We start from the raw sequence: 13,948 nt of genomic DNA, 5'->3' as shown, positions 1-13,948 counted from the left end.
ACATCCTTGGGCTTTGTGCACACAAGAGATAGGAGCAGGAGGGCCAAAGCACCCATCAAGCCTGCTCCGCCATTCAATATGACTATGGCTGATCTTGGGCTTCAACTCCACTTTCCGCCTGCTTCCCATATCCCTTGATTCCCTGAGACACCAAAAATCTGTCTATCTCAGCCTTAAATATATTCAATGATGGAGCATCTACAACTCTCTCGGGTAGTGAATTCATAAGATTCACAACCCTTGGAGTGAAGTACCAATGGGCATGGAAAATCCCAGCCATGATGTGGCACTTTGTAAATACCTTGCAAAAGTCCATACACACAACTTAAACTGCACTACCTTTTTCAGCTCTGTTACTCCATCAAAGAACTCAATCAAGTTAGTCAAGCAGGATTTACCTTCAACAAATCTGTACTAATGCCACAATGTCAATCAGTTATTAGCTGTTTCTTCATTAGATACAGTAACACATTTCATGCCCTTCGAGGAAACGCGGTTCTCCAGGAGGATTCTATGCAGCATCGCATTTCCATGACCAAGAGCCAGCTGAAGTGTCAGTGAAATTCCTATGGAATTGATTAATTTGTGTGGCCTTATAAACCCTTAAAAGGGCCAGTAAGCCACTCACTTGCCCTACCTAAATTCTACACAATAAAAATTATTTTGCATTCGCAAAAAGAAAACATTCTTCCTGGGAACCACTGCCAGCTGCTGATCATTCTCTTCTACAGCTGAATACAATTCAACTTCATATGTGGAGGGGATATAATCTTATCATTCAAGCCAGGCCATTTAGAAGTGAAATCAGAAAGTGCTTCTCACACAAAGGGTACTAGAAATCTAGAAGTCTCTCTTCCCAAAAAGCTGTGGATTCTGTTGGTCAACTGAAATTTTCAAGACTGAGATTGATAGGATTTTATGAGGCAATAATTTCAATTGATATAGAGCAAAGATTGGTAAATGGAGTTAAGATATAGATGGTCCTTGGTCTTGACCAGTCAAACTATCGCTTAAGTAGTTTTTGGGACTAGAATGGTTGAATGACCTGGGCCTGATCCTGCAGGTTTAATGCACTAAACAGAATGGCAATGAGGAGATTAACTATCTCAGTCGTCATGGGATGCCAATTGTATTTGGATGGATTAACTCATCTGCAGGACAGTAAAGGGCTAATGATCATTATCTCACCTGTGGCGATCCTGCTGTCCATTGTTGGAGTTCTTCCTGGACATGGGCGAGGCTGTTGGTGAGGACTTGGAGCTGAACATATCTTGCCTAGAAATCAAATCAAAACTTTTGGTGGGAACGCTCCATTCAAAGAACTCTCAGTCACATTACAATACCAGAGACAATCTGCGAATGTTTGAATTATGAAGTAAAAGCCAACACCCCCACTCAAACCACAGTGGCAGAAAGAAGGCAGGACAGGCCATTACCGCAGAAACAACCATGGCAACAACAGCTGGAGGGTCATTTCCTAATATAGCCATGTGGTTAAAAAAGAGATTACAATTACACAGAACCATTCATGTTCTCAGGATGTCTCAATGTATTTTACAGCCAATGAATTAGCTTTGAATTATAGCCATTGTTGTAATGTGGGAAAGCCAGCAGATATTTGACACACAGCAAGCTTCCACAAACAGCAAAGAGGTAAAGATCAAATAATCTGTTTTTAGCAATAGACAGGGGAATAGATATTGGCACAGGACCCTGTGTTGAACTCCACTGCTCCTCTTCGAAACACTAGATCTTTGATATCCAACTGAGATTGCAGATGGAGTCTCAGTTTAATGTTTCATTGGTAAGAAAGGCACAAGGCCATCTCCATCCCAAGAGACACCCACTGACACCCAACAGCCAGCCACCTCCCACCTAGGCAATCAGCTAGAAGAACAGGAGAATATGTCTAAGGTGACTCAACAGGGTTCATTTTCTGATCTCTCGCTACTGTGGGGACCCTAGCCTATCAGGTGTACATTTTGAAAGTTCATGAGCTTTGCATGATTTTCCCACCATTAATTTAAATTAATTCCACATCCAGCTCTCCACTTCTCCAAAGCCATTAAGAAAAGTAGGGCCAACAGTATAACTGAACACTGCCAGTTCATATTGCTCTAAATCTGGTACCAGGATCAAATTGCTACAGCACCAACAACTTACACTTATATAACAATAGTAAAATGTCTCAAATCACTTCATAGAAGGTTATCAAACACAACAGAATAAGCGGTCACAGTCTCAGGATACGGGGTAGGCCATTTAGGACTGAGATGAGGAGAAACTACTTCACTCAGAGGGTGGTCAAGCTGTGGAATTCTCTACCACAGAGGGGCTGTGCAGGCCAAGTCAGTGAATATACTTAAGGAGGAAACAGATAGATTTCTGGAATCTAAAGGTGTCAAGGGGTATAGGGAGAGGGTGGGAGTATGGCATTGAGATAGAGGGTCAGCCATGATCATATTGAATGGCGGAGCAGGCTCAAAGGGTCAAATGTCCTACTCCTGCTCCTATTTTCTATGTTTCCATGTTTCTAATTTGACATTGAGCTACATAAGGAAACCATGGTGACCAAAAGCTTGGGCAAAGAGGTGGGTTTTAAGGACCGTCTTAAAGGAGGAAAGAAAGATAGAGCGGTAGAGAAGTTCAGGGAGAGAATTCCAGATCTTAGGGCCTAAACTGAGATGGATAGATTTTTGGGAACGAATGGACTCAAGGGATATGGGGATAGGGAGGGTAAGTGTAGAAGTTCGACCATAATTTTATTGATCAGCAAAGCAGGGTGAAGAGGTGGAGTGGCCCACTCCTGCTGCTATTTCTTATGTAGACAGGTGGCAGTACAATAATTGCATTACCATAGATTCCATCTTCCGGCTTAGAAGATGACCCCATTTTTCTGGCCCCAAGGATCATGCTTGTGCAAATACTCGGCATATAAGTCGACCAATCCTTTTCAGTCACGACATGCTACTACTCACAGAAGTAGTCAGCCTCAATTTTTCACCCCACAAATGTGTGTTTTACTTAACTTATAACTAGGCGCAGGGGATAAAGCAAGTGTTACGGGCAGTGTTGCGAAGTTGCGTGGGAGTTTAAGACACCCAGATAGTGCAGACCACATGTGGCAAACAATAAAGAGAAATGAGACTTCCAACAAAACGAGTGAAGTACGAAGCTGATTTCAAGCTAAAAGTCATAACATGTGCTCACTCGTCAGATATAACTGTGCTGCAGTGAGGGAATGCTGTGTTACTGGAGTGAGAATGGAAAAAGGAATCCGCCCTGAAGGAAACGCCCGAAACCAAATGCACCATGAGAACAGGGACCGGCCACCGGCCTGATCTTGAGACGCATGTATCGGAATGGGCCTTCAAAAATCGCCAGAATTTTTAAACCGTTACCAGAAATGCAACCCATATATATGCACTTCAGTGAGCCAAATCCAAATGCTGAGTCCAGCAAAGATTTCAGAGCAATGGCTATTTTGTGTAGCTGTTTTATGGAACAAAAATATTGTTGCAGCAGGAGACCAAGATCGCTCAAAACCTAGCAAAAGACCTCAATGCCAAAATTAACAATTTCCTGCGATTCATCATTAGGCAGCCACAAAAACACAAGCATTCATTAAGACACCTCAGCAATATGGATGAAACATAAATTTCAATATGTTCAGCAAACTATGGAGTGGAAAGATTCAAAAACAGTTTTACTGAAAACCACGAGAGATGAGAAGACATGATTCAAAGTGCTATGAGACTGCATGGCTGACTGAACAAAACTAAAGCTATGGTAATTTTCAAATGTAAAACCATGCTGAAAACCAAGTTCCCTGCAGGAGTTTTTGTGCATGTCAATGACAACAGTTGGATGGATAAGGATGGGGTGAAGTTCTGGGTCAATAATGTGTGGAATAGGTATCCTGATGGCTTACGCAAAGAACAGAACATATTAATGTGGGACATGTTCAGATCCCATGTAACTGATGAAATCAAGAGGCAACTGCAAAGAAATAGCACCCACATTGCAGTCAAACCAAGGAGTGTAACGTTCGTAGTTCAACTTTTGGACGTGTGCCTCAACAAACCATTTAAAGATCATGTGTGTGCCGATTGAAATAGGTGATGGCTAACGGAGAAAACACCTTCCCAAAGAGTGGTATGTGCGTGCTACCCTGCTTGATGTTTTGTGTGGTTTTGTCACCAAATCGTGGGATAGTCATAGTGCACAAAGTATCATCAAGTTGCTCAACAAGTGTGGAATATCCAATTCAATGGATGGAGAGGAAGATGGTTTGTTGTGGAGGGATGATTATGAAACCAAAAGCACCACATCTGATCCAGAGTGGGATCCTTATATTGATGCCATGGCCTAAGTGACTCAGAACGAATTCAATGAACTCTTTGCATTAGATGCCAAAGGCAATGAATTTGACAGGTCTTAAAATTATTTGATTGTGTTTAAAGGTATATTTGTAGAATTACTTAGTTCAATAAACCATTCTACATTAACTTAGTACTAATTACTGGTGTTTTTTCTCCCCACACATTTCAAAATGGCAAGCACCCACACATTTTATACTTGGCATATAAGTTGACCCCCGGTTTTGAGGCTTCAAAGGTTGACAATAGGCCACAATCTACAGTAAATGACATTAAAAGTATATAGTGCCAGAAAATAATTTTCGTTTTAGTGCTCTAGCCCAAGCATCTGGGGAAACCATTTATTTAAGAGCATATTCACGACACTCAGAATTTATAGCAGCAAGCACATGTCCAACTGCCTTTCCAAAGTTCTTGTTGAATCTGATACTTTCAGTTGGTGCATTCCAAATCGTAATAACCCATAGTGTGAAAAATAATTCTCAATTCCACTCTGATCTTTTTGACAATTATATTAAATCTATGATTTCTCGTTACTGGTGTACCTGTCATTGTCCGAATGGCCTACTCCTGCTCCTATTTTCTATGTTTCTATTGTTAATTTATCATGACAATACAGTGCAGAATGATGGCCTGTCCCTTTACCTCTCCACATATTTCTCTTTTGAATGTTTCTGGGGTGGTGGGGACACTGTTGGTGATGTATCTTTCTTCTCATCCTCTTTCCCTGCTGTTTTCTCGGTCTTGTGAACAACTGGAATTTCTGAGGCTGAAAGAAAAAGTATTGAGATACCTTTTTAATGCCTTCTTGGTGTTTACAGTGAGTCCACATGTAATCAATAGAACCAGATATATTAGTAAGAAGCAAAGTTAAGACCAACTAGAGGTGCTCCCTATAATCAGTTGATGAATATAAAATCTTTTCATATATAAGCTATAGTAACATGTTTGTAAGGGAGAGGCTCCAGAAATGCATTCAAGAGCCATGTTGTGCACACAGCCTGCAACCTCATTATGACAGTTGACATTGCAAAATGTTGATAGAAAAAATGTGACCAAAAACCATGACAATAGGAAGTGACACTTCTGGTGAGGAGGCGTACAATTACTGAAAGTCAGAATTTTTTTGAATGATCTGTTCAATGAGGGGTGTGAAGGCAAAAGCATTTGGAACATTCAAAAAAAAAAGACAATTGCAAACATAGGAATAGGAGAAAGCCAATTAGCCAACAAGCATGTCTTTCCATTCAATTAGATCATCACTGATCCATGTCTTAACCTCATCGGCACACTTTGGTTCCATAATTCTTAATTTCCTTGCCTAACCAAAATCCATCAAACTCAATTTTGAAATTTCCCATTGACCCCCAGCCTCAACAGTTTTTTGGGAAGTGAAGAACTGTTCCAGATTTCTACTAATCTGGTGTATAAAGGAATGTTCTGTGATATCACTCCCAGCTCTAATTTTAAGGTTTGTCTCTCTTGCTCTGGATACACACCCCCATCCCCAACCCAGCCAGAAGAAAGTTTCTCACTATTTACCCTGTTAACTTCTTTAATCGTTTTAAACACGTCAATTAGATCACCCAATAATATTCTATAGAATGGCAACGAGGACGGGCTGGCCTTGCCAATGACACTCACATCCCAGGAATGAATTTTTAAAAAACTTAAAAAAAAAGAGACTACAAGCTCAGACTATGCAACCTGTCCTCATAATTTAATCCTTGTACAATAATGAACTTTCAGGGAATGTGGGATGTTATCTCAAAAAAATGAGAACTTGCATTTATATATAGTATCTGGTTACATCTCTCAGAAACATCTTTATATAAAATAAATGATCTTAATCTGCATCTGTTGTTTTTGCAGGCAAACACGGTAGCTATTTTTCACACAGCGAGGGAGGAGTGTTGGCCAGGTCACTGGAAAAGCTGTCTGCATTTCTTTGATTAATGCCATGAAATCTCCAACATCCACCTGAACTCACAAGAATGGACTTTGGCTTAATTTTTCATCAAACAATTCAAAATTCCCTCAGTAAAGCTTTCAACTAGCATGGGAGTCTTTGTCATAGTCACATCATGGTTAGTAGGACCTTGCTGCATGAAAAATTAGCAGCTTCATTTACTACATTATAATAAAGACTACACCTCAAAACCACTTCATTGGCTGTAAAGCACTCTGGGACATCCTGAAGTTGTACCTTTGAGCTGTAGTCACTGCTGGAATGTAAGATACCCAGCAGACAATTTGCCCACAAATAACAATATGATAGATAATGAGCAGGTAATCTCTTTTAGTGGTTAGTTGAGGGATAAATATTAACCAGGACAACAGGAAGAATTCCTCTGCTCATTTTCAAAATAGTGCCATGGGGTCTTTTTTGTCACGCAAGAGGGTTTAACAACTCATCCAAAAGATAACATCTTCAACCGTGCAACACTCCCTCCATACTGCACTGGAGTATCAGCCTAGATTTTATAAGCTGCTGTGGGGCTTGAGCCTACTACCTCATAACTCAGATCAATAGTGTTACTTACTGAGCCATAGCTTGGAGACCCCTTCATGGGTCTTTATTAAATCCTTACATGTCAGGTGATTAAACGTGAGGTTGATATGTATTACCGTGTACATTGTTATTTGAGTTGAAGATTAATGTTTCATCAATAATAAATGAAGTGAATTATCAAATGTGTTGTACAAACATGGGTAATGGACATATGACATTCCCAACATGGATTTGCTGCTTTCAGAGCATGGCTTACTTTTATAGATAACATACACCTATAACAGTTAGGTTCCTGCATGGAATATGGCTTTGCCTTACCGAGAAGCTTCTTCCAGTTTTTGATGAGGATTTTAGCTAGCGTGATGACTTCCTCATCTGTGCTGTGCTTACGCATTGCATTTACGGACATCCCGATTCTTGTACTCTAGTCAAAGATAAAGAGGGAGGTCTAACTCAATTGAGACGACTCAATTATTCTGCAGCTGATACACAGGAATTTCACTGACATTGTAGTAAGTAGCAGATGCAATCGCAGCAAGTTAGATTAAAAATCAAAGTTCTTACCAGGTTCAGCAGACCAACTGGATGTAGTTTTGTTCACTGTGCAAACAGCACCAGAACCTTTACACATGCAAGATAGGGTTACCAACTCACGCTAAACATATTCTTGGAGGTTTCACCACGTGACCTCCCAGCTAGAGAAAAAGCCTTCTCTATCCCAAAAGTTTCCAAAAAATGTTGCTAACTAGTGAAGTATTAAAAGAAAAATTGAGAAAAAAATATTTTTAATGCCCCATCATTTTTTGCCTTGGGCTTGCTTTCAGCAATTGAAACTTCAATTCTAGAAAACTTCAGGGTAATCCTATAGGGGCAGGAACACTAATACGAGGATATGTATGGTATTGTTCTTGGGATTTAGCCAACAGGATTGTATTTATTATCCATCTGTAAGAATACAGATTCAGATGCAGGCCACCTCAGCAAATATCTTGTTGTGAAGCCAGGCAGCCAGTCGGAAACCAGATCAGAACAGCAGGCCATCTCAGCAGAGCCCAAAGGGCTCTTCTTCCAGGTGCACACTGGTACATATCACAGGTACATATTCCTGCATTGATGATGTGGGTGCAGATTTCATGAGCAGAGAATCATTTCAGTCTGGCTGCAGAAGGATCCCTTTCATCCACGAATTTGAGCTTTACTGGGCCAAGTCTGTAAAGCTTTTTGTCTTGCAGCATATTGTTCACCATACTGACCTCTGCCAATTCATTTCCGCCCTGCATCAACCCTTCATTCTTTGCAATTGAAAGTTGCTTTGGAGTGGTGGGTGGGGGAGAATGAGGTACAGGTGGAGTTGCCTTCATTAAGACCCAAAGACTGGAAAACTTTGCACCTTATTTGCATCCTGTTTCAGCTCGGGTTTACGAAAGCTCATTCAGATTAAAGATTCCTTTGCACTGTCCCAGTGACAACCAACTTTACTCTCAGCCTCACAAGTGCAGCCTTCCCCTGCACCTACTGGGATTCTTGCCATTGCCTACAACAGTCCTTGTTGGTGTTGTTCACTATGTTAAATTGTGAACAGTTTTTTTTCTTATTGTGAGTTAAAGCTCAAGCTTATTTCAAAGCATTGCACCCAGCACAAGAAACGTGTTTAGCCGATCAGTTTTTGGCAGAATTGCAAGTTCTGCAGCCTCCAAAGTGGGAGCTGAACATATGTTAGCAATATGGACTGGGACCTGGTCCAAGAGCTCAATTTAACTGTTTCCATCTTTACACTATACATGGCTTTGAACATTATTGTATACTCCATATTCATGTTTCTCCCCTATACACTCCCTACCTCCAAAGACCTAGAAGATTCACTGATCTCAGCCAACATGCTGTAGAAAATTGAGTTGGGTTTGATAAATGTAGCTGATCTTTCACTGGTTATTGATATAGAATAAATAATATTTTTGGAAGGGTTCCGGAAAGGGAAGGGAGCAGTCGAATGTAGAGCTGGAACCTGGAGGTAGTGTAGTATAGTAACCCTCCACCAGCCCTTGCCCCAAGTGCTAGTGCATTACACAAGAGAATACACCTAGCATTTCCATACATTACAACAGTGACTACTAACTGGATGGCTACTTGTCAGCCAGCAGGGAAACAATGGGCTAAATGGTCTTCTTCCCTGCTGTGAATTTCTATTATTCCATAAACTCAAAATAGCTGATTGGCTGTGAAATGAAGGATCCTGAGGACTTGGAAAGCCATTAGGTTGAGTGTGTTCTGGAATGCCAGGAATCCAACTCTATTGAATTGGTACCTATTGGTACAGTTCATCTTTATTAAAGTGCCTGCAGAAAATGGCATTGAAATCTAGATCAATCTGTGCTACAACCTTGAGTTTCATGTTGCTAGTCTTTGAAGCCTTGTTCAAGCATGCATGGCTGTCCTTTGCCTACACTTAGCCCTTTCCCAAAATCCAATATCTGCTCTGCTTTCAAAAAGGAACCTAGACCAGTGCTTGAGAAAAAAGAGAGTACAAAAACATGCTGAAACACTGAGATGAGGTAGGCAGAATGGAAGAAGACAGGTGTAGAGTATAAACAGCAGCACAGACCAGATGATCTGAATGGTCTGTCTGTATATTTTATGTAATGGTGATGGAGGGCTGTACAATCGAGCAATGGCAATGATTGGTCCTCGTTTGCTCACTGTGGGGGCGGGAAAGGGGAAAATGAGAGCATATTCAGTCCTACATGCTCTCAGGGAATGGTCTGATCCTGTCTTCCCCTGAAGGTTGCACATTTCCCAGCAGTGAGACAGAATCAGAAGCAAGGTCACTGTTTCCTCTTTCTCCCCATAGCCCAGGACACCAAGACTAATGCAGCATCTCCTGCTGCCATCCCAGGAATTACACCGGGAAATGGCCCGAAAAGTGGCTTTAGTTCCACACTGGCTAGCTTTTAGTCACTGAGCCACCAGGAGGAGGAGCTACCTCCACAAAAGTATTGAGCAACTTTAACAACAACAACTTGCATTTATAAAGTGCTTTTAAGGTAATAAAATGTCCCAAGACACATCATAGGAACATTATCAAACAACCTTTTGACACCGAGCCATGTAAGATGATTATTAGGACAGATGGTCAAAACTTTGGTGAAACAGCTTGGTTTTAAGGTGTGAATTAAGGGAGGAGAGAGGGGCAGAGAGGTTTAGAGAGGGAATTCCAGGGCTCAAGGTCCAGGCAGCTAATGACACGGCTGCCAATGGTGAAGCAACAAAAACTGGAGATGCACGAGAGGCCAGAAGTGGAAGAAAGCAGGAGTGTTGTAGGACTGCAGTGGGTTACGGAGATAGGGAGGCAGTGAAGCCATGGAGGGATTTGGAAACCAGAATGAGAATTTTAAAATCAAAGCATTGCCAAAGCGGGAGTCAATGTGGGTCAGTGAATGGAGGGATGATAGGTGAACGAGATTTGCATGCGAATTAGCAAATGGACAACAGAGTTTTTTTTTAAAAATGTGCACAAGATTGCAAAGAATGCAAGGTGCAGTCGGCCAGGAGAGCACTGAAATAGTCGCGGTTGGCGGAAACAATGCTCAGATGAGGGTTTCAGCAGCCGATGAGATGAGGCAGGAGCTGACTTAGGTAATTGTTGCAGAGTTGGCCCAAGGCATTTCCCAGAGGAACAAAGGGCACGGCCAGTTGGCAGTTTCTATCTAGTAAATTACCTGCAGCAACTTCAGAGTCATCTTCACATCTCTGAGTTCCTGGAGCAGATCGAGAACACCATCCTATTCAGATAAAAACAAAATCAGAACTTTTTTAAAAATTATAAAACTCTGGAAGGCTTTGGTCATTCTGTCATGAACACAATTGTTCATTTATCCTCAATGTTGGGAATCTACAATAAGTTGAAACTCACACAATGGAGATAGCACATCAAATTTTAAACTTCTGTCTCTTATTCATCGTAAGTTGCCACATCCACTATCTCACAAACCTTGCTCCCTCACTGCTGTGCAAGAGTTTGGATTACAGCAGCAGGCCATTCAGCCCATCGAGTGCTGGGTCTTGGAAAGGGCCATCCAATTAGTCCCAGTCCCCCTCTCCATCCCCACAGCCCTGTCAAATTTTTTTCATTTTCAAGTATTTATCCCAATTCTCCTTGGAAATAGTGAATGTGCTCCCACCACCCTTTCAGACAGTGCACTCCACACCAGAACAACCCCGGGGAGCAGGGGAAGGAGACGGGGGGGGGGCGGGTGGAAGTTGGTCTGCTAAGAGAATGGCACTCCTAGGATTAATTGCTTCGATCTAATAATATCCCTGCTTGGTCACAAGGCGGCGTTCGTACATTTGGCAAGCTGTGGTGTCACTCTCAGTTTCGTTTACCTTTTAAAAAAAATGAAAATCCGAGACTCGAATCTGACGTTTTGTTTCAAACCCCCGGAGGGCGTCACCCGCCAGGCGGCACGGGACGATCCCATTAATCCCGAGTAATTCGGGAGACCGCGGTTACAGCCAAACCACCTGCTCGACAAATCGATTGAGGCGTTGCAGAAAAGTTGTGTAGACTTTCACCCCTCGACCAAGTCGAGAAAGTTGCTCCTGCGACACTCAAAGTGACTTTGGGGCTTTAACTAAGGTTTTGTCTGTCGTCAAGACATGAGAAACTAACTCGCCCGACCCTGAAATGTAGCATTTTCTTGTTAATTTCACGCCGTCGCCTCCCCCCCCCCCCCCCCTATGTTTGATCAACCTTACCATACTCCTCCTCGATACCATTTTATCCAGCTTTTTGGCAATTCGGATGAGGTTTTCCTCTCTTCCCATGGTGCCCCCTCTCCTGCATAAGTCGGTAAAATGCAAAGTAAAGTTCAGCGACGATAAATAAAACGCGAAAGTTCTGGATCAAAACAAAACATTTATAAAAAAAAAAGTTTCACCCCAGTTAGTGGTGAAGCTCTCGGGCAGAAAGAGGCGTGTCCCATCACACGCTGCAATATCAGTCCCCGAGCGTAAAAAAATACAGATGGTGTCAAACTTCAACATTACAGGCAGTGCCCAGAATAACTAGGCGAGGGCGAAAGCGGGGCAAGAGCTCAGAAAGAGAGGTGTTCAGCTCAAAACAAAAACAGATTTTGGGGGTGGCGGTGGGGGGAATTGGTGTCAGGAAAAAATATTTTCAAGATTGAATGAAGTTTAGAAAGAATTTTTACACCCAGAAATAAAAATTTAATGGGACACTCAACAACAACAACAAAAACTTGGATTTGTGTAGCCGTTCTTAGCTAGTTACCAAAACCCAGCTGAATAGCGAAGGCCCTTTAGTGGAGGTTACAATTTTGAAATAAATAAAAGAGGTCGAGGTAGATCACAGCTTATGGACCCATAATTTGTGTGTTTTTTTAAAGAGATAATTGAATTTAAATAGCGCCTTTCAAGACACTCCCAAAGCGCTTTCCAGCTAATGAAGTGTTTTGCTAATGAAGTGTTTTTGAAGTGTGGTCACTGTTGTAATGTGGGAAACACAGCAGACAGTTGGCACACACTCCCATAAACAGCACCTTGATAATGACCACTATTTTGATGATGTTGCCTTGAGGGATAAATACTGGCCAGGACACAACCGAGGGAACTCCGCTGCTCTTTCTCGAAGCAGTGCCATAGGGTGGAATTTTATGGCCCCATCGCGGTGGTGCAGGTAAATGCGGCGAGCCGTTCAAAGCTCCATTGACTTTGGCGGGACCGGAAGATCCCACCGGCAGGAGGGGCTGTAAAATTCCACTAACGGGATCTTTTACATCCACCTAAGGAGGCAGACAGGGCCTTGCTTTAATGTCTCGTACAAAAAACAGCACTTCTGAAAGAGTAGCAGTCCTTCAGTACTGGCTTATTGGCTGACATCTGGTGCGCAAGTCTCTCAAGTGGGATTACAATCCCACAGCACTTTGACTGAGAGACAAGAATGCTCCCCACTGACCCACAGCTGACACCTACCTAAAAGAGAATCGTACAAAAATTGCACTTCAGCATTATCTCTCAATGGTCTCGAGACAATTCATGCTGTGATTTGCTTTCAATAACAGTGAATATTATATAAGTAAATACAGCAGCATTTTCTCAAAGAGAACCCAGCAACAGGAATGTGCTGAATGACCTGTTTCTCTGTTTTCACTGGTGTTGACCCAGTGCGCAATTTAGGCAAAGGACCTCAGGAAAATTCCCTGCTCTTCAAGTAGGCCCATTGGTGGTCTGTTTTTTTAAAATTCATTCTCGAGATGTGGGCTTCACTGGCAAGGTTGGCATTTATTGCCCTTCCTGGTTGCCCGAAAAGATAGAGGTAGACCTTCCTCCCGAACGGTTGCAGGAACAGAAGGTCTTACTGGGCCACTTTAGAGAGCAGTTTAGAGTCAACCACTTTGGTGTGGGACTCAAGTTACATGTAGGCCCAGGCTGGTAAAGGCAACAGGTTTCTTCCCCTAAAGGGCATTAGTGAACCAATTGAGGGTTTTTTTTTGACAACATTCCAACAACTCCAAGGTCACTTTTACTGATAATAGTTTATTTTTATTCTCACATTTGTTTATTTTGTTTTTTCACCGCCATCTCAGCTTCCAAAACAAGCAATAAAAAAAATTTGTCGAGCAAGCATTGGGGAATTTCCTGAGGGCTTGTCCCATTGCACTGCTCTAACTGTGGCAGAAGGGGGTTTTCTGAAGATGAAGTAGCAGAAGGTCAAAGGAATTCCCCACTGCCATTGCTGCAATTTATGTTTAACCGTGACTTCCTTATCTGTGTCATTGTGACAAAAAGCACATGATTTTTCTCCTCGTTAATCCCCAAAACAGTTTGCCAAACTCTTCTATAAGGACAGCACACCTTTAACAAAAACTGTTAAATGCATGGAAACATTAACATGGCTGCACCAGTTGTGTATTGCTCTTTAAGGAACGTATGACGTTAATAAGTCACCCCCCCATACAAAACAAATATAAAAATTTGAAATGTTGGAAATCAAAAATAAAAATAAATTGTGGAAAAGCTCAGCAGATATCGAGCCTGTCAA

The 13,948-nt window shown here is 42.0% G+C and overlaps 1 protein-coding gene across 3 annotated transcripts in view; it reads right to left on the bottom strand.

The window, feature by feature from the left end:
• Positions 1–11,876, bottom strand: part of tcea3 (transcription elongation factor A (SII), 3) — a 40,477-nt gene extending 28,601 nt beyond the window's left edge. For 2 of the 3 annotated variants that reach the window (XR_005946024.1, XM_041212885.1), the window contains exons 1-5: positions 11,644–11,876; positions 10,608–10,670; positions 7,210–7,315; positions 5,025–5,148; positions 1,189–1,275 (exon numbers count right to left, since the gene is read on the bottom strand). Coding sequence is in view for 2 of the 3 variants with exons in the window: in XM_041212885.1 (XP_041068819.1) it covers positions 1,189–1,275; positions 5,025–5,148; positions 7,210–7,315; positions 10,608–10,670; positions 11,644–11,712 (449 nt within the window). In the remaining variant the exon portion in view is untranslated. The remainder of the gene's footprint in view (positions 1–1,188; positions 1,276–5,024; positions 5,149–7,209; positions 7,316–10,607; positions 10,671–11,643) is intronic. The other variant, XM_041212886.1, reaches the window with a different exon arrangement.
• Between the last annotated feature and the right edge of the window lie 2,072 nt (positions 11,877–13,948).

The sequence above is a fragment of the Carcharodon carcharias genome, chromosome 19 (assembly GCF_017639515.1).
Source record: "Carcharodon carcharias isolate sCarCar2 chromosome 19, sCarCar2.pri, whole genome shotgun sequence".
Lineage (NCBI taxonomy): Eukaryota > Metazoa > Chordata > Chondrichthyes > Lamniformes > Lamnidae > Carcharodon > Carcharodon carcharias.
Note: the sequence above shows the minus strand (reverse complement) of the source record. Positions and strands in the feature narration are given on the sequence as shown.